The sequence below is a fragment of the Hypomesus transpacificus genome, unplaced genomic scaffold (genome assembly GCF_021917145.1).
Source record: "Hypomesus transpacificus isolate Combined female unplaced genomic scaffold, fHypTra1 scaffold_101, whole genome shotgun sequence".
NCBI classification, from domain to species: domain Eukaryota; kingdom Metazoa; phylum Chordata; class Actinopteri; order Osmeriformes; family Osmeridae; genus Hypomesus; species Hypomesus transpacificus.
In genome coordinates this window covers 568,055-593,260 of record NW_025813696.1, presented here as the reverse complement: position 1 = coordinate 593,260, position 25,206 = coordinate 568,055, and the positions used below count along the sequence as shown (strand labels likewise).

Below are 25,206 nucleotides of genomic sequence, written 5' to 3'. Positions count from 1 at the left end.
CTACCACTAACCAACAAGAGCAACAGTCTAAGCAAGAGTCATTGTGATCCTTGAGGAAACTAGCGTTGGGGTTAGACATATTTTCAGTTAATTATTTCAACATAATTAACTGAAAAAACATTGTTTTGACAAAAGCATCTGAACAATTCAAACCAATTAGTTATTGATCCCATTAAAACAAACCAAAAAGTTCTGACTTCATTTATGATGTAGTTGCCCTGTTCTACATTGTATGCAAATTAGCACATATTTAATGAGAAAACACGTCATTTGCATAATTTATTGGGGGGGAAACTAAAAGTCACAATACGAATATATATTTTATTTTTGGGTATATTCATGTGGTAAAGTTTCATTCTGATAGAAGAACAGGATTTGTTTTCCTATTCACCTGTAGTACCTCCCCTTAAGTCATCTTGTCACATCCATTTTGGTTGTAGCAGATCAAGTGCATGGCTTACTGACTGCCATTGTAATGGGTTTATTTTTAACGGCCTTGATAGTTGTCGTTTAAGATCCTCCATCTGTTAATGACGGTGAGGAGAACTTGAGAGTCTGGGGTCTTCTGTGGTCTCAGGGCCAATGAAGCAAACATATTTTTAAGATGGACCAGTCTCACAAGGCCTTCTTAATTTACATGTATTCATTTAGCAGACGCTTTTATCCAAAGCGACTTCCAAGAAAGAGCTTTACAAAAGTGCATAGGTCACCGATCATAACACCGAGATATCCCCAAACATTGTGGGTAGCCAAACATGAAGCATACATTATGAAAAAAACAAAATAAGTGCCAAAGTTACGTTCTCGTTCCGTTCAAATTGGCTGAACAATTCCTTTATCTCTGTCTTCACACCTGCTGGAAGCTTCCATACTAACAGGTGTGAGGTATTCAGTGTGATGCCTGTAGGGGAATCACATCTGTAACTTGGTAGCCTTCCCAGGACAAACTATCTTCTCCCAATTACAGTTCCTCTGCCCTTAGTTCAGTGGGAACGTTTGTTTCCCCTTCCCCATGCCTGATACCCCAGCACTGGCTGGGAAAGTTCACCATAGCTCCCATTCATCCCCCTAGACTCACCCCACAGCTGGTCCTGTTTGTGAAGGGACCCCTCCTTTGCTCGCCGTCGGGGCCTTCGCCTCCTCTTCCTGTCAGGAGCCTGTGCAGGGGGCAGGAGCCTGTGCAGGGGGCAGGAGCCTGTGCAGGGGGGGCTAGGAGCCTGTGCAGGGGGGGGGGGGCAGGAGCCTGTGCAGGGGGCAGGAGCCTGTGCAGGGGGGGGGGGGGCAGGAGCCTGTGCAGGGGGGGCTAGGAGCCTGTGCAGGGGGCAGGAGCCTGTGCAGGGGGGGGGCAGGAGCCTGTGCAGGGGGGGGCCAGGAGCCTGTGCAGGGGGGGGCCAGGAGCCTGTGCAGGGGGGGGGCAGGAGCCTGTGCAGGGGGGGGGCAGGAGCCTGTGCAGGGGGACAGGAGCCTCCTCTCTGGGCTTCAGCTCCCTCCGCAGTATACTCTCAACCTCTTCTTACTTTTGTGCCTGCTTGTGTGTTTGTCTTTTGAAACCAGGTCTTGCTTTTCAGAAAAAGTTTTAGGCTTATGCCTATTGAACATTTCCTGCATCTTCTCCTTAGTGACTGAGGAGACATCAATGGCATGGGATCCCAGATAGCAGCCATTCAGATTCATAGCATACACATAGCTGTCTGGGTGGTAAAATATGACAAAAGCTGTAACTGAGCTCCTGTGTCCAGTAGGTGTGTGACCCTGTTGCAGGGGATGTTCTGACATCCTAATCATTCTTTAATTTCAGTCTTTGTTGCCTTATCAGGAAGATTTCTTATCACGATGCAGTACTTTGCTACCGGAGAGGGGGAGCTGTATCTGGCCCTTGAGGGTGACTGTGAACAACCTTCAGAGACCGGTCCGTACAAGTCCCCAGTCCATGCTGTGAGAGAAGGACATCTGGAATGTACATTACATTTAACATTTACATTTAGTCATTTAGCAGACGCTCTTATCCAGAGCGACTTACAGCAAGTACAGGGACATTCCCCCCTGAGGCAAGTAGGGTGAAGTGCCTTGCCCAAGGACACAACGTCATTGGCACGTCCAGAAATCGAACCAGAAACCTTCTGATTAATAGCCCGATTCCCTAACCGCTCAGCCATCTGACTCCCTTGTACAACTCGTGAAAAAATCTATGTATGTCTTCAGAAACTGCCTCAGACCCAGCAACCGTACTATGGTCATGTTGATCCAGTTTCCTCCACAGACTTGCAAAAAATACTAATATAAATCCCAGCAGACTAACACAATTTTATATGTGGTGAATTTCAACGCATCAGATACTGGTTTTAATAACTGCAGTAAAATGCAGTATTCAGCCAAAGCAGAAGAGGCTCGTTTTTCGAACAGATACAGTTTGCACATGAACACGCGCGCTATCTGGGTGGCTATGAGGGGGGAAAGGGGGAGGGATGAGGCGCATGTGCATTAAGGCAGAAGGGGGTTGTGGGTAAATAACATAAAGTTAACAAGACTTTACCATGGCGACGGAGACGCTATCCGTTGACTTCTGCACACTGACTTTATTTCTTTTAATAAAATCTAATTTACTTTACTGTCAGCAGTTTGCAATATCATTTCAGGGGCCATCAGACTGCGGCACGGAACAGTATTTCGATATATCTAGTCTGTCGTGTTTAAAATGCGGTTCAAGTCAGAAAAAGAGTGCAGATGGTGCGTATCAATGGCTAGCTAACCAGCACTACAGTAGATAGCTTTAGCTGAATCAGAGAAAAGCACATATTGTAGCGCAAGGCTAGCTGCCTTTATCTGTAGTAGCTAGCCTAGCCTAGCATATAACGTAAGCTAACGTAGCATAGCCATGCATCTTTTTGACAATGTTTTTGAGTCAGTTGGCCTCTGCATACCCATGTGGGTAGGAATGTCTGATCTAGCAAACGTATTTGAGAAATGGTTTATTAGGTAAATAGTTATTCTTTTTTAACCTGTCTAATTTCTGCCTTCTTCAGGATTGAGTTGTGAGTGCCAGCCAGGGTTCCGGATTCTCTCGGCAGCGGCAGCGTCCATCACCTGCCAACAGTGCCCCCCAGACAGACCTGTAAGCAGTCACCGACTGAACGCTTACAGTATGTATTAGTCTTGTCCAAGTACTGTGAGCTTTTAATCGTATTCATCTGGATGTGCCCCCTTCCCCCCTCTGTAGGCAGTAACTGAAGATGGATATTGGTGCATTCAGTGCCCAGGCAGTCTTACAGAGACAGGGAGGTGCCAGTGCCCGTCAGGCGCTATTCTGGGTGAGTGTCTGAAAGAACAGACATGCATTCCTGTGTGACTGCTGTTATAATGACATCATACTTGGTGGTAAGTGTGAGCCAAGGTTTTCTTGAATCTGTAATTTTCAGTGGAAAGGGATGTTCAAGGGAATCTTCTAGAAGAAGCTGTGTGTGAGGTGTGCAGCGGAGCTGCACCCACGTTCTCAGCCCCTGACCGCCGTGGTAACAGGTACCAACGGCTACCTGTCACCTCAGCAGCCATGTTGTAGATGTATGGTCATCATAACTGTGGAAACCAGAGGCCTGTTCCATAAAGCGAGTTTACCAGGCTTATTTGGTAAACTACCTTTATAGAAAAGGGCCCGTCCTGGTCTTTGTGCTGGGCTGCTTTGTGTTGTCAGATGTGAGAGATGTCAGGCCACCTTCATCAACACCACCTCCTCCTGCACGTGTGGCTCCCCCAACATCCTGGTGAGTTTTTTTCAGGGTTTCTCAACTGTAGGTGAGCTTGTGAAGTACTTCTCCCCCAGAGCCTGCCTGAGGCAGGATGTGGTGTACCTGCCTGAGAGATGGATGTGGTGTACCTTCCTGAGAGATGGATGTGGTGAGCCTGTCTGAGGGATGGATGTGGTGTACCTGCCTGAGAGATGGATGTGGTGAGCCTGCCTGAGGGATGGATGTGGTGTACCTGCCTGAGGGGATGGATGTGGTGTACCTGCCTGAGAGATGGATGTGGTGTACCTGCCTGAGGGATGGATGTGGTGAGCCTGCCTGAGGGATGGATGTGGTAAGCCTGCCTGAGGGATGGATGTGGTGAGCCTGTCTGAGGGATGGATGTGGTGAGCCTGCCTGAGGGATGGATGTGGTAAGCCTGCCTGAGGGATGGATGTGGTGTACCTGCCTGAGGGATGGATGTGGTGAGCCTGTCTGAGGGATGGATGTGGTGTACCTGCCTGAGGGATGGATGTGGTGTACCTGCCTGAGGGATGGATGTGGTGAGCCTGCCTGAGGGATGGATGTGGTGAGCCTGTCTGAGGGATGGATGTGGTGTACCTGCCTGAGAGATGTGGTGAGCCTGCCTGAGGGATGGATGTGGTGTACCTGCCTGAGGGATGGATGTGGTGAGCCTGCCTGAGGGGATGGATGTGGTGAGTTCCTGCCTGAGGGATGTGGTGTACCTGCCTGAGGGATGGATGTGGTGTGTTCCTTCTCAGGCCGGAGGACTGTGTTTCCCAGCAGCCCCCCCTAACAACCTTCCTGCTACAGTCAACACACATGTTAACTTTGCTCAGCTGGTAAGTGCACAGACTGAACAGCCATCTCTCAAGTGCCTCCCAGACAGTACAACATTTTTGGGACAATGATTTTACTATCACTCGTAATTTCTGTCTCCTGTCACCTCCCCCGTGTCTCCTGTTGTCTCCCCTGTGTCTCCCCCTCGACTCCTGTTGTCTCCCCCGTCTCTCCTGTCGTCTCCCCCTCGTCTCCTGTCGTCTCCCCCGTGTCTCCCCCTCGTCTCCTGTTGTCTCCCCCGTCTCTCCTGTCGTCTCCCCCGTATCTCCCCCTCGTCTCCTGTCGTCTCCCCCGTGTCTCCCCCTCGTCTCCTGTCGTCTCCCCCGTGTCTCCCCCTTGTCTCCTGTCGTCTCCCCCGTGTCTCCTCCCCCGCGTCTCCTCCCCCGCGTCTCCTCCCCCGTGTCTCCTCCCCCGTGTCTCCTCCCCTGTGTCTCCCCTGTGTCTCCCACAGGCTCTTCCGGTCCAGTCAGCGTGGTTCTCCAAAAACCTGTACTCCTCTGCAGCTGCATGCCTGGTGAATACTGCCTCCTGCCATCACCTGTCATCACCTGCCATCACCTGTCATCACCTGCCATCACCTGTCTACCTGCGCTTGTGTGTCCTGAGCCAATCACAGTGTGTCTGATCTGTTGTGTGCACATGCGTGTGTTTGTTGTCTGCAGGTGTTCTCTAACCGGACAGCCTGCCAGGCTCTGGGCAACATGTGTGTGATGAACATGCACTCCTTCAGCAGTGCCAGCATGGATGCCTGTGGTCTCTTCAACACCGTGTTCAGGTCAACCGCCGCCCTGGGATCCACCCAGGACATCTCCTACTGGTAACATCTCCAGCTGTCATCCGGGAATGCTTACAATAGTGCGAGCGATTATACTAGGGTCTTGTGTGTAGGAATATTTGTTTTTTGACCCTGTCCTGTAAACAGACAATCATGGTCCTTCATTCCCATGTGACTTCAGGAGGGCCAATCTGCCGTGGCTTTACTATGGAGACCAGCCAGGCCTGGCCAATCGCGTGCTGCAGACCGATCCACTGCCTACAGGGTTCAGCTTCAAGGGAAACAACCGGGTCTGAACAAGAACTAACGCTAGGCCACTAGCTTCACTCTACCACAACAGCTCACCATACAACATCTCAATCACAGCATTACCTGCGACAAAGCCAGCCCACTACATCCCAGCTACTTTAACTTGCATATTGTTCCGAAGCAAAGCAGTAACCAACAGTCCTGTGTCCCCCAGAACACAGACATCAAGCTGCTGGCTGCTGTGTACAACGCCAGGGGAGACTTCCTGTCCTGGGAGCAGGTGGGAGGAGCTAACCTGCAGGTGAGGGTGTCCAATGGTAGCCCTTTTCCATCAACGCATTTTGGGTGCTGGTTCGGAGCCAGTGCTTAATCTCGAACCAGTTCTTTCTCTTTCAACAGCCTAAGAACCGGCTCCGGACCAGGGACAGTGGTTCTTAAGTAGCACTACAACAGAGCTGGGCTAGTGGGAACAAATTAAAGGCCGATATATGATATATATATATATCATCTTAGTACATAGTAAATAGTATATATATCAAAGTAAAGGCCGATATATACCCCTGTCCTCAGGCCCCCCTGTCCTCAGGGACCACCTGCCCTGCATGTTTTAGATTTTCCCTGCTCCAACACACCTGATTCAAATGAATGGGTCATTATCCAGCTCTGCAGAAGCCTGCTTATGACCATTCATTTGAATCAGGTGTGTTGGAGCAGGGAAACATCTAAAACATGGAGGACAGGGCTGCCCTGAGGACAGGGGGCCCTGAGGACAGGGGGGCCTGAGGACAGGGGGCCCTGAGGACAGGGGGGCCTGAGGACAGGGGGGCCTGAGGACAGGGGGCCCTGAGGACAGGGGGGCCTGAGGACAGGGGGGCCTGAGGACAGGGGGCCCTGAGGACAGGGGGGCCTGAGGACAGGGGGGCCTGAGGACAGGGGGGCCTGAGGACAGGGGGGGCCTGAGGACAGGGGGGGCCTGAGGACAGGGGGGCCTGAGGACAGGGGGGGTCTATGGACAGGGGGGCCTGAGGACAGGGGGCCCTGAGGACAGGGGGGCCTGAGGACAGGGGGGGCCTGAGGACAGGGGGCCCTGAGGACAGGGGGGCCTGAGGACAGGGGGCCTGAGGACAGGGGGGCCTGAGGACAGGGGGGGTCTATGGACAGGGGGGCCTGAGGACAGGGGGGCCTGAGGACAGGGGGGCCTGAGGACAGGGGGGGTCTATGGACAGGGGGGCCTGAGGACAGGGGGGGCCTGAGGACAGGGGGGCCTGAGGACAGGGGGGCCTGAGGACAGGGGGCCCTGAGGACCAGGGTTAGGAACCACTGCAGTAGAGTATGCTAGTAAAGTACGGTCATGCTGTAAAGACATATAGAGTGAATGTCTTTCTGTGTCTCCCAGCTGTGTCCTGATTCAGCCAGGAGACAGAGAGCAGCCTACACCTTTGGCACAGCCTTCCAAGAGAGTGTGAGTGTCTGTTCAGTTACTGTCATGAAATCTCTGATGTTGCTCTATGCTTAAAGATCTTATCATCTAAATAAGAAGCATTGCATTGTAACGACTACAGCCCATCTGGTGTGCAAACCTTTTAGTGTTTTATTTGAGCGGTTGTTCTATCCTGTGTGTGTGCATGTGTGTGTGTGTAGTGTGTGCTCTCTGTAGCAGAGCTGCTGCGTGTGTACCCTGAGCCTGTATTCTACGACGTGTTTGTGGATGTGAGTAACGGAGGGAGCCAACGTCTCATCCCCCTCCCCACACGCAACCTTAACCAACAGTTCAACGGCCTGTTTACCAACCAGGGTGAGAGATGGTGGGATGTGCAGCTGGACAACATTTGATATTCCAGTACACACTAGACACAATGCACTCTTCACAGAGTGTAAAGCGTCTATATGATGCCATGTTCTTACGTGTGTGTGTGTGTTTTTCCAGGAAACATGAATGACTGGTACCTGTCGAGGCGTCTGCTGTTGGTGGACACTCTCAGTGGGAGAGAGAACAGTCTCAGCTCTTTGCCTAAAGTCCTCCGCATCGCTAGCAGCATCAACATAAAGTGGGTCACCAGTTACCATGAGTTGTCAACTGTTTTTATGGCCATTTTGGCACCTCCTCTTTTGAGTGTTTCTGCTGTGTTTCCTGGCACAGGTTCCAGTTGGTCCCAGAAACCCAGAGGGGCCAGGTGTTCCCCCCCCTACTGTCTGTGGCCTACTCTGACATCCTCATCACAGACTCCAACACACAGACTGTTTCAGTAAGTCCCCCAATGTTCACACACACCTACAAACACACAGCAGTCAGTGACCCCACCCTGTGTTTTCAGGTGTCGTTTGCAGTCAATTACGAAATGGACCAAAATGAGGCTCGCATCAAAACAGACGTGAGTCACTACCTCAGTAAGTCATCAGTGGTATAGATCCAGAGTAAGCAGTCCATACTAAGCAGGGCCTCTCTCTCTCTGTGTGTGGAGCAGGTGGCTCTAGGGGTGCTGGGTGGTGTAGCTGTCCTGTACTCGCTCCTGAAGACAGCCAGCTGGAAGAGGAGGATGGGCTCACCCCTCATCGACATGGAGGTACCTGACCCTGGGATGACCCCTCACTCTCACCTGACCCTGGGATGACCCCTCATCTCACCTGACCCTGGGATGACCCCTCACCTGACCCTGAGATGACCCCTCACTATCACCTGACCCTGAGATGACCCCTCACTATCACCTGACACTGGGATGACCCCTCACTCTCACCTGACCCTGGGATGACCCCTCACCTGACCCTGGGATGACCCCTCACTCTCACCTGACCCTGGGATGACCCCTCACTCTCACCTGACCCTGGGATGACCCCTCATCTCACCTGACCCTGGGATGACCCCTCACTATCACCTGACCCTGGGATGGCCCCTCACCTGACCCTGAGATGATCCCTTACCTGACCCTGAGATGACCCCTCATCTCACCTGACCCTGAGATGACCCCTCACCTGACCCTGGGATGACCCCTCACCTGACCCTGAGATGACCCCTCATCTCACCTGACCCTGAGATGATCCCTCACTCTCACCTGACCCTGGGATGACCCCTCACTCTCACCTGACCCTGGGATGACCCCTCATCTCACCTGACCCTGAGATGACCCCTCACCTGACCCTGGGATGACCCCTCACCTGACCCTGAGATGACCCCTCACCTGACCCTGAGATGATCCCTCACTATCACCTGACCCTGAAATGACCCCTCATCTCACCTGACCCTGAGATGACCCCTCACCTGACCCTGAGATGATCCCTCACTATCACCTGACCCTGAGATGACCCCTCATCTCACCTGACCCTGAGATGACCCCTCACCTGACCCTGAGATGATCCCTCACTATCACCTGACCCTGGGATGACCCCTCATCTCACCTGACCCTGAGATGACCCCTCACCTGACCCTGAGATGATCCCTCACTATCACACCACTCCCGTTACGAAAATAAGTTCAAAGTGCTGTTGCTCTTTCCTCTTTTCCCACAGACTAGTGTTATTGAAGACTTTCTGTCCCACAGACTAGTGTTATTGAAGACTTTCTGTCCCACAGACTAGTGTTATTGAAGACTTTCTGTCCCACAGACTACTGTTATTGAAGAGTTTCTCTCCCTCTTTCTCGTTCTCCCCCCCCTCTCTCCCTCTCTCAGACTGTGATGAAGTTCCTGTTGTTCTATGCTGGAGATCTGGCCAACGTGTTCTTCATCATTACCTGGGGAACCGGACTCTACTGGCTCATCTTCTACAAGGTCAGCACAGTGAGACTCATCCAAGGCTGTTATACATCCACAGTGTGACTAACATGGGAGACATTCTCCCAATGTTGTATCATTTACTAAAAATATATAATTTATTCAGTTATCTCTTTCATTTACAAAATAAATATAGTTTTTTCAGTTATCTCTTTCATTTACTAAATATGTATACCGTATTTCTTCAAATAAACGCCGCCCTCGAATAAACGCCGCCCTCGAATAAACGCTGCATCAAAAAAATCTGAAAACGGTTAAATTCAACCCCAGTATTTATTACACATGTGCATAACTTTCTGCACAGCTTTCTGTTTGAAAGCTAACGCGTATGAACATTTAGGCATGCTGCTTCAGATTTCTACACAATGTGGAACACTTGTATTTGAGACTACCACCAATGCACACCTACTTGATAGCCAATGAGATAGGGAGTTGCCGCATTCATAGACAAACAAAGAATAGACAAGAAGGTCAGCAGCAGTAAATGAAACCTGCGTTTTAGCTGCATTATTCATTTGTCACAATGCCAGCAACAAAGTTGTCTATGGCTGCACTGCAGCTACAAATAATCAATTAATTTGAATAATCGCCTCCCTCGAATAAACGCCACACCAAAAATGAACGCTTTTTTCTTTTTAAACGCTGCAGCGTTTTTCGAAGAAATACGGTAGTTTATTCAGTTATCTCTTTCATTTGTAAAATGTTTGGTTATTCCATATCTTCTTTTTTTCTGGGCTGCACTCTCAGACGCTAGAGGCAAGTTCCTCCCCTCTCTCCTTCCCTCTCCCCTCCCATCTCCCTCTGTCCTCCCCTCTCTCCTCCCATCTCCCCTCTCCTCCCATCTCCCCTCTCCTCCCATCTCCCCTCTCCTCCCCTCTCTCCTCCCATCTCCCCTCTCCTCCCCTCTCTCCTCCAATCTCCCCTCGCCTCCCCTCTCTCCTCCCATCTCTCCTCCCCTCTCTCCTCCCCTCTCTCCTCCCCTCTCTCCTCCCATCTCTCCTCCCATCTCCCCTCTCCTCCCATCTCCCCTCTCCTCTCCTCCCCTCTCTCCTCCCATCTCCCCTTTCCTCCCCTCTCTCCTCCCCTCTCTCCTCCCATCTCCCCTCTCCTCCCATCTCCCCTCTCCTCCCATCTCTCCTCTCCTCCCCTCTCTCCTCCCCTCTCTCCTCCCATCTCCTCCCTCCTCCCCTTTCTCCTCTCTGCCCCTCTCTGCTCCCCCCTTTTCCTGTCCTGTTATCCCTTGTTGTCTCTCTATACCAGGCTAGCTTCATGAAAATCAGATATGCTGCATGTGATCTAATGTCCCTCGTGTTTTCAGGCCCAGCAGTTTGTCTCTGTGCTTTTGCCGTTGCCTGCACAAGAGGAGCGTTTTGTGACCTACATTGGCTGTGCCTTCGCACTAAAGGTGAGGCCTCATCCTGCTCAGTTTACTGTGTGTGTGTCTGTAAGTCAAGGAATTCTGTTTCTGGTCATTGTCTGCATCTGTGTTTCAGACTGTTCAGTTTCTCCACAAGCTGGTGTTGCAGCTGTCTGTGGACGTGTTCCTCATAGACTGGGAAAGACCACGCGGCAAAGCCAACAGGACTGTCCAGGGTACATACGCAGGACCTCCTCTAGATGAGTCCATGTGATCAGAGCAGTGTCTAGTATCTACTGTGTGTGTTGTCAGGTTGTGCTGAGGGGAAACGGGAACCATCTCCTGTCAGTATCTGGAGGACTTACTTTGTTGCCAACGAGTGGAACGAGATTCAGACTATCCGCAAGATTAACCCAACCTTCCAAATCATGGCTGTTCTCTTTCTTCTCGAGGTACAAACCTACAGCCTGTCCCATCCTGTGTCTCTGTCCTGTCCTAGCCTGTCCCATCCTGTGTCTCTGTCCTGTCCCAGCCTGTCCCATCCTGTGTCTCTGTCCTGTCCTAGCCTGTCCCATCCTGTGTCTCTGCCCTGTCCCAGCCTGTCCCATCCTGTGTCTCTGCCCTGTCCCATCCTGTGTCTCTGTCCTGTCCCATCCTGTGTCTCTGTCCTGTCCTAGCCTGTTCCATCCTGTGTCTCTGCCCTGTCCCAGCCTGTCCCATCCTGTGTCTCTGTCCAGGTGGTGGGTTTCTCCAGTCTGACCCTCAGAGAGCCCTGGGCCGTGCTGGAGCGCCCCCCGCAGGCCTTCAGCCCTCCCTCCAGCCTGACACTGCGCTACGGCCTGGCAGCCTCCCTCTGGCTCTGCCTGGGACTACTGCAGGTACACTTGGGTGAGGGGCCTACTGTAGGTACACCTGGGTGAGGGGGAGGGGCCTACTGCAGGTACACCTGGGTGAGGGGGAGGGGCCTACTGCAGGTACACCTGGGTGAGGGGGAAGGGCCTACTGTAGGTACACCTGGGTGAGGGGGAGGGGCCTACTGCAGGTACACCTGGGTGAGGGGGAGGGGCCTACTGCAGGTACACCTGGGTGAGGGGGAGGGGCCTACTGCAGGTACACCTGGGTGAGGGGGAGGGGCCTACTGCAGGTACACCTGGGTGAGGGGGAGGGGCCTACTGCAGGTACACCTGGGTGAGGGGGAGGGGCCTACTGCAGGTACACCTGGGTGAGGGGGAGACGGCAACTGGCCTCAATGGAGGGTCCCGTATCTCTGTTCGAACACAACACCCGCCTCTACACACAGTCCAGGATGATAGAACATGTGTTGTGTGTTTGGACAGATGGTGTTCTTCACGGTGTTCCACGAGCGCTTTGTGGAAGATAAGATCCGGCAGTTTGTCGACCTGTGCTCCATTAGTAACGTGAGTAAGACCTGTGCTGCATTAGTAACGTGAGTAAGACCTCTGCTCCATTAGTAACGTGAGTAAGACCTCTGCTCCATTAGTAACGTGAGTAAGACCTCGGGCAAACACTTTGACACAGGAAACATGGTCTGTTCTTAGTGTGTGTAGGTCTGCACTGCTGCAGTCACAGCTGTTCTTAGTGTGTGTAGGTCTGCACTGCTGCAGTCACAGCTGTTCTAAGTGTGTGTGTGTGTGTGTGTGTGTGTGTAGGTCTCTGTACTCCTGCTGTCACACAGGTGTTTTGGTTATTACATCCATGGGCGTTCTGTTCACGGCCACGCTGACACCAACATGGAGGAGATGAACAGCAACCTGAAGAGAGAGGCTGTACGTCCACACAGTGAAATCCTCCACACCCACACACCTCCACACAGTGACATCCTCCACACAGTGACATCCTCCACACAGTGACATCCTCCACACAGTGACATCCTCCACACCCACACACCTCCACACAGTGACATCCTCCACACAGTGACATCCTCCACACAGTGACATCCTCCACACAGTGACATCCTCCACACCCACACACCTCCACACACTCCCACCTGCTACTGCATCTCTCTTGTATACACCCCCTCCTGTGTTGCCTTCTCTCTCTCACTTTCCATCTCTTGCTCTTCCCTCCTAATGCCTCTGTCTGTCTCTCTAACACTCTCCCTGTCCTCTGTGTGAAGGAGGCCCTGTGTGGTCAGAGAGGTCTGCTTCCCAACACCGACACCCAGACCTTCCAGATATCCATCACCAACCGCCTCAGGCAGCAGTACGACCGCATACGGGAACCCCTCAGCAGGGTGTGTGTGTGTTTAAGGGAGGGATGGATGGTTGTATTAAGTCCTGTAGATATGTCACAGGGGTGACGATGACTCTCCTGTGTACTCCAGAGGAACGGCCCGTCACGGTTGGTGGACGCGTCCTTGAACAACCCCTTTGACCAGAGCACCAAGGCCTACCACACCATGAACCGCTTCCTAGGCTCCATCATAGACCACGTCAGTCGCACGTACACTCACACATCATTGCTAGTAAAGGACCATCCTTGAGTTAGTGTCATAGAACAGCCAAACCAACCTGACCCTAACCCTGACCCTTACCCTGACCCTGACCCTAACCCTCACACTGACCCAAACCCTGACCCTAACCCTAACCCTGACCCTAATCCTGACCCTGACCCTAACCCTGACCCTAATCCTGACCCTGACCCTAACCCTGACCCAAACCCTAACCCTGACCCTAACCCTGACCCTAACCCTAACCCTAACCCTGACCCTAACCCTAACCCTGACCCTAACCCTGACCCAAACCCTGACCCTAACCCTAACCCTGACCCTAACCCTAACCCTGACCCTAACCCTAACCCTAACCATAAAGTCTTCTTTAAGGAGACCGATAGACATGCCTTGCTTCACAAACAGAGCTATCATCCTAAACATACCTACAGAGGACTAGTAAAATCACAGTTAATAAGATTCCATCGTATTTGTACTTACCTGAGTGATGTGGAGGAGGCGACATCCATCCTGTTTAAAGCCCTCAGGCCTCGGGGTTACTCTCGGCGGTTCCTGAGGGAAATAAAACAGGAAGTAAAAACAATATTCGAAGTGAATGGAAGGTATGTGGTGGAGAGGGAAGCTAAAGAAATGATACCTGTGGTGACAACATACTCACAACCTTTGGGACGTTTGGGTGGTCAATTGAGGCTTCATTTCCAACAGGCCCAGGCAGACTTGGGAGACTTGGGGCGTTTTAAACTAATTTCTGCATATAGGAGAAACAAGAATCTCAAGGATAGACTGGTGCATTCCAACCTAAATGGAAAACCGGCGGTATCTCCCGAGGAAAATAATCACTTTAACTGGAATACCTATATTGGGAATAGGTATTCAGGTAGAGGGGTACCGATTAGGAACCAAATAGCTTTTGGGACTCCTAATACGGTCTATGCCATTAGGTGTGCGAGGTGCCAAAAACTATACATAGGGGAAACTAAACACTCCATGCAAACTCGCCTTACACAACATAAATACCAAGTCAGGAGAGGAAATGAAGATACGGTCCTATATAGACATTTTATAGCACATGGGGTTTTAAATATGAGAATTGAAGGACTGGAAAGCCAGAAGGATTGGTCCAGAGCTGTAAGACAAAAAGCAGAAAGAACATGGATACATTTATTGAAAACCATCGACCCGTTGGGTCTGAATGAAAAATATTAAAATGTATTACATGTCCCTTTGTGATATACAGTAAAGTAGAGGTAGGAGGATACAGTTCGACTCCGCCTGGAGAGTATCGGTAGCTCATACGGACCTTTTGGGATTCCCATATTGTCAAGTTTTCTTATATATATATGTTAAAATATATATTTCTTGTTGTAATATGATACTATGAATTTTGATTTATTATATTTGTGTGGATAGGCTTGGTTGCCCTGCAATATGGTTGAATCCCAACTCCAAATTACAGTTGCACTTATTAATTTTTACTGTAACAAATACTTAAAAATACTTACCGTGTGGAGCGAATTGATGACAAGCGGCCAATCACAGTTCTCGGTGAAAGGATGGATTCCTAGGGAGAAGAAAAACAGTTAAAACATTGTTTACAAAAATTATACATAATAATACCTAGAAGAACCAATAGTACTCACCTTAGAATAGATTGTGTAAAACCTACCTCAAGACTTACCTGAAAAACACCTTCAATTCTTCTTATATATTGATAGATTACAAATTTCCTGCTTTACTTTTTCTAAGGGAATAATAAAGCATAGCAATCAAGCACATTGTACTTGCGCCAGCGCAAACTCCCACCCAGTAATGGGTTGAGACCTTTCTGAAACCTAACCCTAACCCTAACCCTGACCCTAACCCTGACCCTGACCCTAACCCTGACCCTGACCCTGACCCTGACCCTAACCCTAACCCTGACCCTGACCCTAACCCTGACCCTGACCCTAACCCTGACCCTAACCCTGACCCTAACCCTCACCCTGACCCTAACCCTGACCCTGACCAGTATGGGTGGTCCAGACCAGTATGGGTGGTCCAGACCAGTATGGGTGGTCCAGACCAGTATGGGTGGTCCAGACCAGTGAGCTGTGTTTCCTGTGTAGGCCCATCGGGACATGGACTACGTAGTGAAGGACAAGCTCCTGCTTGAGAAGGTCATTGGGATGGAGTTCATGGAGCCGATCGACAAAAGCATCTTCTATAACGGTATTGAGCTCATTTGACCAACCTCTGTTTAGGATGGTCATTTAGTATAGAATCAAGAGCATTGTTGACTTGTGTTTCCTTCCTGTGTGTGCGTGTGTTCCTGTGAGTGTGTTCCTGTGTGTCTCTTGGCTGTGTGTGTGTGTTCCTGTGTGTGTGTGTTCCTGTGTGTCCTGGCTGTGTGTGTGTGTGTGTCTCCTGGCTGTGTGTTCCTGTGTGTCTCCTGGCTGTGTGTCTCCTGGCTGTGTGTGTGTGTGTGTTCCTGTGTGTGAGTGTGTCTCCTGGCTGTGTGTCTCCTGGCTGTGTCTCCTGGCTGTGTGTGTGTGTGTGTTCCTGTGTGTCTCCTGGCTGTGTGTGTGTGTGTGTGTTCCTGCGTGTCTCCTGGCTGTGTGTGTGTGTGTTCCTGTGTGTCTCCTGGCTGTGTGTGTGTGTTCCTGTGTGTCTCCTGGCTGTGTGTGTGTGTGTTCCTGTGTGTCTCCTGGCTGTGTGTGTGTGTGTGTCTCCTGGCTGTGTGTTCCTGTGTGTCTCCTGGCTGTGTGTCTCCTGGCTGTGTGTGTGTTCCTGTGTGTGAGTGTGTCTCCTGGCTGTGTGTCTCCTGGCTGTGTCTCCTGGCTGTGTGTGTGTGTGTGTTCCTGTGTGTCTCCTGGCTGTGTGTGTGTGTGTGTGTGTGTTCCTGCGTGTCTCCTGGCTGTGTGTGTGTGTGTTCCTGTGTGTCTCCTGGCTGTGTGTGTGTGTTCCTGAGTGTCTCCTGGCTGTGTGTGTGTGTGTTCCTGTGTGTCTCCTGGCTGTGTGTGTGTGTTCCTGAGTGTCTCCTGGCTGTGTGTGTGTGTTCCTGCAGATGAGTCCCACTCGTTCAGTGACATGTTGTTCTACGGGAACGAGGCCACCCTGCTGATCTTCGACACCCTGTTCTTCTGCGTGGTGGACCTTGGGGCTCAGAGCTTCACCCTGGCTGCTGTGCTCACATATCTACAGCAGATGGTGCGTGCGTGTGTGTGTATGGGGATGAAGTTGCACAACAAGAAGTTCCTTGATGTTTGAGCACCAGATAAAGATTCACATTTGTTTTTCAGATCATCTGTTTAATCCGCAACGCTTTTGGCCGGAGAAATCTTGCAAACAAGACATTGGTGGATCAGAGGTTCCTTATCTAGGGTTATTTTCCTGCTGTCTAAGCCTTCGTAGTTATGTGTCCAGAGCATTTCTGTTTTGTACATGTGATTTTGTACCATTTGTTTACACAGATACAGTATTTTACTAATTGTTCACCGCCTGGCAAATGATGTAAATATCTGATTGCGCTTTTGTATTTGATGTTTTATAATAAATAAAATAAATGTGACTTATTACGTTTTCAGTTCTAATAATGTTTGACTAAATTACCCAACTTTAAACACATTGCTGCAGAAACATTTCACAAATCTAACGCATTGCTGCTGACATTTCATCACTAACACACAGGTACCAATGGTAAACTCAGGAAGTGTGATTACGGGCAGACTTTATGGGGCTATAAATGCTCTTTATCATCTCTGGTACCTCATTACCTTCCCCCTCCCAGGCCGTCAGACTACAGCAACAGGAGCACCAGCATGTTGCACACCTTGGACATATCTGGATGTACCAGGCATGCTAAGGACTATTTCTCCTTATTGGCCCTACAGTGTGCTGTAGATTTATACATTATCTTTAACCGAGTATTTTGTACCTTTACTGACCTGTCAGAACAGTGTCACCTGCGCGTAATAACTTGCTTCTGTACTCCACTGCTTATGCATATGGCAGTTCATCAACACATGACCCTTTTCTCCAGTGAAGGGACTTTGTGAGGCCAATACCGGTGTGTACTGGGTTAACTGTCAGATAGATGAGCTGAGCCAATCAACGTCCCGTGTGCAGGTCTAGATCAGGATGTGGGCGGTGAGGCAGGCGGGTGGAGTTGTTCAGACACGGTTACTACACCGCTCACCGACAATCAACCGATTAAGGTGAGTAGATAGCTAGCTACTTAACTTAATGCATTTGTAAGTCATTTTCACTGAAAAATAACATCAACATCCAAATATGACAAGAAATGGCTTGCTGTTTAGTCGATAGCGTTGTTATCTAAAGCAGCTAGCCAGCATTCGAGCCTTCTCTGACTACTTGCCGCAGGATAGTGTTGGACAGCTTTAGCTATTTCTCTACTGTAATAGTTAGACTAAACATTGTAAAATGGTATGCTTTCTACCCAGTTAGATGATAATAGCATGCACAAATAGACTGATACAAGGTTTACAGAAAGCAGAAAGAGCTGGCGACCTCAAGCAAACCTGGCCGCCCGCTAACTACGACCACACTACTGTAGCTAGCTGTACGGTAACTTTCTATGGGATGGGCAGGAACAGCTTGTTGTGTACTCAACATCTTAACTGCAGCCGCTATACGATGCACCACCGTTGGTTGGCTAAACAGATAAAAAAAATGATCAACATTAGTTAGTTTTTGTTGCCATTCTTTGATTGAGTTCCTTGGCCAATAGCGCTTGTATTTTCATATTTTATTGTCTTACAGTAGAGTCGGTTACTCAACAACATTTTGGGCTTTTTACCAGTCGCTCTTCATGGGCCTGGAAACATCAGTCACTGCGACAGCGCTCTACAAATAGACAGGTAACTGATTATTACATAATATATGGGCGGAGATGGCGAGACAGTCACGCCAAGTATCTAGTTCAGTAGGTCATGGGCATGGCCGGCCAGGACGGTTTAGGAACATCAGGACATCAGTTTACAGGACATCAGTTTTCAGGGTTATAAATAGGAAGACTTCTCCCCCCTGTTGACCCTAAACACTGCTGGCTCAGGTTGGAGCCACTTATGGGCAAACAGTTAGTTCCCAGGGGTATTTAAAGTGTCACTAAACTCCAAAACCTTTCTGTTAAATGAGATCCCTATGAGCACTCAAGGAACCGCCACAATGAATATTAATGTGAAAACCCCCAACTTATAAGCACAACTTATAACAATATTTTTTATCTGAAGGGATTGGTTAATGCTGAAATTGGGGGTTTTAATTTAGTTATACTTTAAACTACCACAGGATCAACAACAACTTAAAATGTGTTATCAATAAACATGGATGAAATGGAGAGTAGTTGAACCCTCTCACTAATGTCTTAACGTTTCCTTCAGGTGTGTGTGACGGAGTGTGTGTGAGGGAGTGTGTGTGTGTACTGGGAGTCATGCCTGTTACATCACAGCTGCTCCGAGGATTTCCCCGTGCCAAGCTCTGGGGAGCAAGCCTGTTACCATGCCAACGTCAGGCCCACCGCCCCTCCCCTCCGTACTCCAACTCCCAGCATGCCCCTCTGCCCCCAGGCCCCACCACCCGGGGCTTCCACACCACCTGGGACCTGCTCAGCTACAACCTCACCCCCCCCCAGGTCAACTCCATCCTCAAAGCCAACGAGTACAGCTTCAAGGTCAGACCCCACCTACACACACGCTGGCTTCACTAACCAGTGCTCGCATACCAAAACACTCAAGTCTTCCCAATACAGTTTCAGAGTTTCTGCTCAAGGTGTATGTTGTATGGTGTTGACTCCAGGTTCCAGAGTTTGATGGGAAGAATGTGTCGTCAGTGATGGGGTTTGACAGTAACCAGCTGCCGGCCAATGCACCAATTGAGGACCGGCGCAGTGCTGCCACCTGCCTGCAGACCCGAGGCATGCTGCTGGGCGTGTTCGACGGCCATGCCGGCTGCGCCTGTGCCCAGGTACCCAGCAGGCTGAAACCCACACCTACAGTCTTGGGTAGTGTGGAAGCTATCACAGTGGGACTAGAGAATGGAGATGATGAAGCGGGTGTAGTACTGTAGTAAACCGAGCATGCTGGGTAAGTCCTTCCTGTGGTGTGCCCTCCCCCGGTGCAGGCCCTGAGTGAGAGGTTGTTCTACTACGTGGCCGTGTCGCTGCTCCCTCACTCCACACTGTGTGAGCTGGAGGCTGCGGTGGAGGCCGGCCGGCCGCTCAGCCCCATCCTGCAGTGGCACAAACAGCCCAACGACTACTTCAGCAGGGAGGCCCAGACACTCTACTTCAACAGCCTCAGAACCTACTGGCAGGAGCTCATTGACCTCAGCAGGTGGGCGGGACAAAGGCCAGGGCTGAGCTCTCGTCATAGTGCCGTTTGTTTTGTTATGTAAAGCAGGTGTGTTATTTGCACATTGCTGCTGTAAATTGGTCTTTTTGGTAGCCCTAGTGCAAGAGGGTCAATTCAATTTAATGTCTCTTAACCCTGTTAAGGAGTAACGTCGCACGTGTGATTTTGAACATTCCAACTGACTATTTTCCGATAGACAAAAATGAAACGACAAACGCTATAGTATGGCTTAAAAATGTACAAGGAGGAAGCTAACAAGTAACCCTAGCAGGTATTAACATTGCTACAAGTATTATGCTAGGTAACGGAAGCTAACTCAAGCTGGCTAGCTTCCGTTTCAGAGAAATAACTCACTCTGGTGGGAGCGTCGGAAATATGTAGAACTCACGCATCTAAGTGTTAAATCTTATGAGCTGGAAGCTACCCTGAGGGGGGAGGAGACCGTATGTCACTCCCCTCTCATCTTCTCTCTCTCTTTCCTCCCTTTCCTCTCTTTATCTCTCCCTCTGTGTCTCTCTCTGTGTCTGTGTCTCTCTCTCTGTGTCTCTCTCCCTCTGTGTCTCTCTCCCTCTGTGTCTCTCTCTCTCTCTCTCTCTCTCTCTCTCTCTCTCTCTCTCTCTCTCTCTCTCTCTCTCTCTCTCTCTGTGTCTCTCTCCCTCTCTGTGTCTCTCCCTCTCTGTGTCTCTCTCTCTCTGTGTCTCTCTCTCTGTCTCTCTCTCTCTCTCTGTCTCTCTCTCTCTCTCTCTCTCTCTGTCTCTCTGTCTCTCTCTTTCTCTCTCTCTTGCTGTGTGTGTCTCTCTCTCTCTCTCTGTGTGTCTCTCTCCCTCTATCTCTGTGGGTCTCTCTCTCTGTCTCTCTCTCTCTCTCTCTCTCTCTCTGTCTCTCTGTCTCTCTCTTTCTCTCTCTCTTGCTGTGTGTGTCTCTCTCTCTCTCTCTGTGTGTCTCTCTCCCTCTATCTCTGTGGGTCTCTCTCTCTCTCGTCCTCAGTCCAGGGGATGTACCCGACACGAGGGAGGCGCTGCAGAGCGCCTTCAAGAGGCTGGACAGTGATCTGTCCCTGGAAGCTCAGGTGGGAAACCCCAGTTAGGTCTGTGTGTGTTTTTATGTGTATATGTGCGCATGTATGTGTATATGTGCGCGTGTGTGTCTATGTATGTGTATATGTGTGCGTGTGTATGTCAGACTGCTGTCTGACTGATGTTGTGTTGTCTAGGTGGGAGACCCTAACGCCTTCCTGCACTACTGGGTTCTGAGAGTGGCTTTCTCTGGGGCCACAGCCTGTGTGGCCCACATCGATGGATCCGACCTGTACGAACACTCCACCTTTTCTATCCACACTTCCATACAGAACTCAAGACTGAATTTATTACCAATATATCTGACTAAGTGTAATGAAAAGCCAGTGATTCAGGATGTCAGTAGTAGCTACATGCTGCGTGTCTCTGGCCTGCTCTCCTCAGGTATGATTCAGGATGTCAGTAGTAGCTACATGCTGCGTGTCTCTGGCCTGCTCTCCTCAGGTATGATTCAGGATGTCAGTAGTAGCTACATGCTGCGTGTCTCTGAGCTGGCCTGCTCTCCTCAGGTATTTGGCAAACACAGGGGACGGCCGGGCGGTGCTGGGGGTGCAGGAGGAGGACGGCTCGTTCAGCGCTCACACACTCACCAACGACCACAGCGCCCAGAACGAGGACGAGGTCACACGCATACGCTCAGAACACCCGCCCTCAGAAAGGAAGACCGTCATACGCCAGGTAACCTCTCTATCTCCAGCCCTGTACTCTATGCCCTACACCCAGTCCTGTTGATCTAACCCCGGCCCTCTACCCTCTGCCCTACCAGGTGCTCTAACCCTACTACGTGGGTTGTACCTGATTCACTATGATCTCCCCCCCCCTCTCTCTCAGGACCGGCTGCTAGGCCTCCTCATGCCATTCCGGGCGTTCGGGGACGTGAAGTTCAAGTGGAGCATCGAGCTGCAGAAGGGCGTGCTGGAGTCGGGTCCTGACCAGCTCCATGATAACGAGCACACCAAGTTCATCCCTCCTAACTACCACACACCTCCGTATCTGACGGCCGAGCCTGAGATCACACACCACAAGCTGCGTCCGCAGGATCGCTTCCTGGTAGGGGAGGAGCCGGTGTGTCTCACATGGTACCATGATTACCTGACACCTGATCATCCTCCTCTCTGTTCTCACAGGTACTGGGCACAGATGGATTATGGGAGACCCTCCACAGACAGGAAGTGGTCCGTATCGTGGGCGAGTACCTGACAGGCGTGCACCAGCGGCAGCCCCTCACGGTGGGGGGCTACAGTGTCACCCTGGGACAGATGCAGGGACTTCTGGAGGAGAGGAAGGCTCGCGTGTCGTCTGCGTTTGAGGATCAGAATGCAGCCACACACTTGATGCGCCACGCGGTGGGGAACAACGAGTTTGGCACGGTGGACCACGAGAGGCTGTCCAAGATGCTGTCCCTGCCTGAGGAGCTAGCACGCATGTACCGCGATGACATCACCATTATCGTCACTCAGTTCAACCCTCACGTGATTGGAACACAGAGTTCAACCCTCACGTGATTGGAACACGGCGGCAGGGAGGAGCGTCCTGTGGAGGAGCAGCACAGGGACAATGTGGAGGAGGCAGCATGGGCAGTTTACCATGCTCACACACACACACAATCACACTATTTAACCTATTCTTCACCATCATCACACACAATATTTAACCTATTCTTTACATTTGACACACACAGAAACAAACACTATTTAACCTCTTCTCTACCATCAACACAAACACACACTATTCAACTTATTCTGTACCATGCTTTCACACACACACACATATATATATATATATATATACGTATCCGTTAGACGGCTGTACTGCAGAAGGGGTGTGTGTCTACATGCTGCTCATCATAGGGCTGTGTCGTAACAGCTCCCCTCAGAGCTGGGCCTTTTTACAACGTTCATGTTGGTTATCATGCTGCCCTCATAGACTTATCATGCTGCCCTCATAGACTTATCATGCTGCCCTCATAGACTTATCATGCTGCCCTCATAGACTCATCATGCTGCCCTCATAGACTTATCATGCTGCCCTCATAGACTTATCATGCTGCCCTCATCGTAGACTTATCATGCTGCCCTCATCGTAGACTTATCATGCTGCCCTCATCGTAGACTTATCATGCTGCCCTCATCGTAGACTTATCATTCTGCCCTCATCGTAGATTTATCATTCTGCCCTCATCGTAGACTTATCATGCTGCCCTCATCGTAGACTTATCATGCTGCCCTCATCGTAGACTTATCATGCTGCCCTCATCGTAGACTTATCATGCTGCCCTCATCGTAGACTTATCATGCTGCCCTCATCGTAGAGACACGTGGCTGCATGGCTCAGGAGATCAGACAGGAGGTCATATCCATGTTTCATGTGCCAAGTGAGTCAACCAACTAACCCTAACTAACCCTAACCCAAGCTGATTTCAAAGACACTCCTGGGCACTGTGGTTGCCCATCTGCTGTTACATTGTGTGCGTGTGTGCGTGTGTGTGTGTGCGTGTGCCGTTTGGTCTTTCTTTGTACTGCATTTCAACATATGTACACACTTCATTTGTGTATAAACTTTGTCATCTTTTGCACATCAGCTTCTAACTGCTCTTTCCAGCATAGCAGGGACTGTAGCTGCACCTTCCAGCTGCATGTGGAAATGATTTTTTCATAACATTTTATTATGTGCTTTACAGCAAATAACACTGTGGTGAAATCTCTGTTCATATGTTATAAATACCGCAACGACACGTTCTAGAACTTCAGTCTTTAACTTTCAAGGATATGAAGTTTCGACCCTTTGAAGTTCCAGACAGGCGGTTAGTAACTGAATATCCTCCTGCTGAACCAGTCTCTGTCCCACTGAACTCCTTATCCCAGAATGCACTGCTGCAGGCCTGGGCTGTGGAGAGGTCATTCTATGTTTAGGAAGGTAAGGAAAGGACATGACAGGGTATGGATTCCCACCATACTTCCTCCCACAGTAAATGTTTGGTGACGGGGGTGTTAATCAAAGAGGTGCCCTAGATTATGGGTGTTCAGACAGGAACTGATGTCACAGTGACCACTGTTGGGATGGCCACCAAGGTTGTTCAGTGATGGAGTGTGTAACCAAACATGTAGTTGATGCTGATGTGGGTGTAAAAGTGGTGAAACCTTTTTTTATACATATATATACATATATTGTTTTCTTTTTCATAGCTCTCGAGGATTGTATATGTAACAGCTGTAATTTGGTGTAAACATTTTTTGTCACGAGAAATGCCTTATTTTAACTTTTGATGGTGGATGCCTGATTGTTAGTGTCTTCTGTCATCATCATGCTGTTCTGTCAGAGCTCTACCATACTGTTCAGATGGTCAAACTCTAACCACTGTGGTCGGACTGGTTGGGGTTTATATTTAGCTGAGGAAAGAATGTAAAGCAAGGGGACTCCGGCTAAATACTTGAAGGTTACTTTTACTTTTAACCATACAAGATGTGTGTATATCCTAAACTATACACACAGCTATACACACTGTATACTGTAAGACATGTCACTGTTGAGTGCTTTATCCTTAACAGTTTGGTTTCCGGAATATAACGATTTTGTATTTAAAATGTTTTAATAAAACTCTCAGTACTTGGAGGTGATTTGTTTCTGCGTGAGTGTGTGGAGACACCAGAGTGCGTCCAGATTAGCTGTCGTCTTAGCTGCTGTATAAACTAGGCTTTAGCTGCCTCGCCCATGGAATGTGGTTTTGCCACGTCCACCAGGCCCCTCAGAAGGTTGTCCTGGTCTCCAGTTACAGTAGAGATTGTACTTTGGCAGCGCCAAAGGTGAAAGTGTGTGTGTGTGTGTGAAGGTCAGTGTGGTGTCGCCCCGCTCACGGTCGTCACTCGGCAACACAACGCTTCAACACAAACTTTCTGCTCTTCCACCTCAGTTCTGTCTTTTCCTGAACTCTTCAATCCTTTACTTTCCCCCTCAACTCTAAATCAAATGTATTTGTACAGCCCTTTTTACAAGCAGTGTCACAGAGGGCTTCACACACACCCATTGAACTGCCCCTCAACCAGCCTAAACCGTCAAAGAAGACAAGGACAAACTAACTTGAGTAAAGATTTTATGAACCTTTGGAGGAGCAATTCAGTGAGGGATCCCCTCCTGAGACGGTTGGTGAAAGAGCTGCAGAACATAGTCTCACATCAAGGAAAGTGACAATGGGTGTTTAAACACAGGAATTCAAAGTTAAATTCAGGTCGAGGAGTTGAATGTCACTTTAAGCAGTGGTCTTTAGCAGTGGTCTTTAAGCAGCGGTAGCCACAGGACTGGGGTCATTTGATCCGATTTCTAACTCTGGTCAGTTTAGTTTGACAACTCCACAAGTGGAGAGTTTAGTTCACCACAGCACTAAAACGTAGCGATGCACATAAACTCTTCTCCACTAGAGGATGCTAGGGTGTTGTCAGCCTGGGTACTGGGCCCAGTCCTGATGCTGTGGCCAGCTCTGTGCTTATGTAACCCAGCCCTCTGCAGGCAATCAGTTTGTTAAATGTCTTAAAATGTTTATCAATAAGATCTGTTAATCTTTTTGATGAACATTCAGCTATTCATTCTT

The 25,206-nt window shown here is 49.8% G+C and overlaps 2 protein-coding genes and 1 long non-coding RNA gene across 6 annotated transcripts; 2 read left to right on the top strand and 1 right to left on the bottom strand.

Annotated features, from left to right (window-relative positions):
- Positions 1–2,498: 2,498 nt before the first annotated feature.
- Positions 2,499–16,744, top strand: tmem67 (transmembrane protein 67). Its single transcript, XM_047050215.1, has 28 exons — positions 2,499–2,727; positions 3,024–3,112; positions 3,218–3,308; positions 3,417–3,516; positions 3,689–3,758; positions 4,502–4,582; positions 5,032–5,094; positions 5,243–5,397; positions 5,537–5,645; positions 5,819–5,905; positions 7,001–7,066; positions 7,246–7,399; positions 7,532–7,652; positions 7,745–7,850; positions 7,920–7,976; positions 8,070–8,168; positions 9,270–9,368; positions 10,690–10,776; positions 10,865–10,964; positions 11,041–11,180; positions 11,466–11,606; positions 12,066–12,146; positions 12,399–12,515; positions 12,866–12,982; positions 13,073–13,180; positions 15,304–15,406; positions 16,242–16,384; positions 16,477–16,744. The coding sequence occupies exons 1-28, from the start codon at positions 2,535–2,537 to the stop codon at positions 16,555–16,557; spliced, it is 2,958 nt and encodes a 985-aa protein (XP_046906171.1). The 5' UTR covers positions 2,499–2,534; the 3' UTR covers positions 16,558–16,744.
- LOC124487853 lies at positions 13,567–15,029 on the bottom strand. The gene is made up of 3 exons (XR_006958550.1): positions 14,701–15,029; positions 13,857–14,324; positions 13,567–13,750 (listed from the first exon to the last, which is right to left on the bottom strand). It is a non-coding gene; the product is annotated as an uncharacterized LOC124487853 (long non-coding RNA).
- Positions 16,745–17,308: 564 nt separating the features above from the next.
- Positions 17,309–24,233, top strand: pdp1 (pyruvate dehydrogenase phosphatase catalytic subunit 1). 4 transcript variants are annotated; one of them, XM_047050189.1, is made up of 10 exons: positions 17,309–17,391; positions 17,960–18,054; positions 18,577–18,866; positions 18,992–19,159; positions 19,316–19,527; positions 20,533–20,614; positions 20,759–20,853; positions 21,131–21,299; positions 21,453–21,671; positions 21,749–24,233. In XM_047050189.1, exons 3-10 carry the CDS (start codon positions 18,627–18,629, stop codon positions 22,124–22,126), a joined length of 1,563 nt encoding a protein of 520 aa, XP_046906145.1. In that variant the 5' UTR covers positions 17,309–17,391; positions 17,960–18,054; positions 18,577–18,626; the 3' UTR covers positions 22,127–24,233. The 4 variants fall into 4 exon arrangements, with proteins under 4 accessions (XP_046906145.1, XP_046906144.1, XP_046906143.1 ...); XM_047050187.1 differs by having other exon boundaries at positions 17,311–17,391; positions 17,957–18,054; XM_047050188.1 differs by lacking the exon at positions 17,960–18,054.
- The last annotated feature ends 973 nt before the right edge of the window (positions 24,234–25,206 follow it).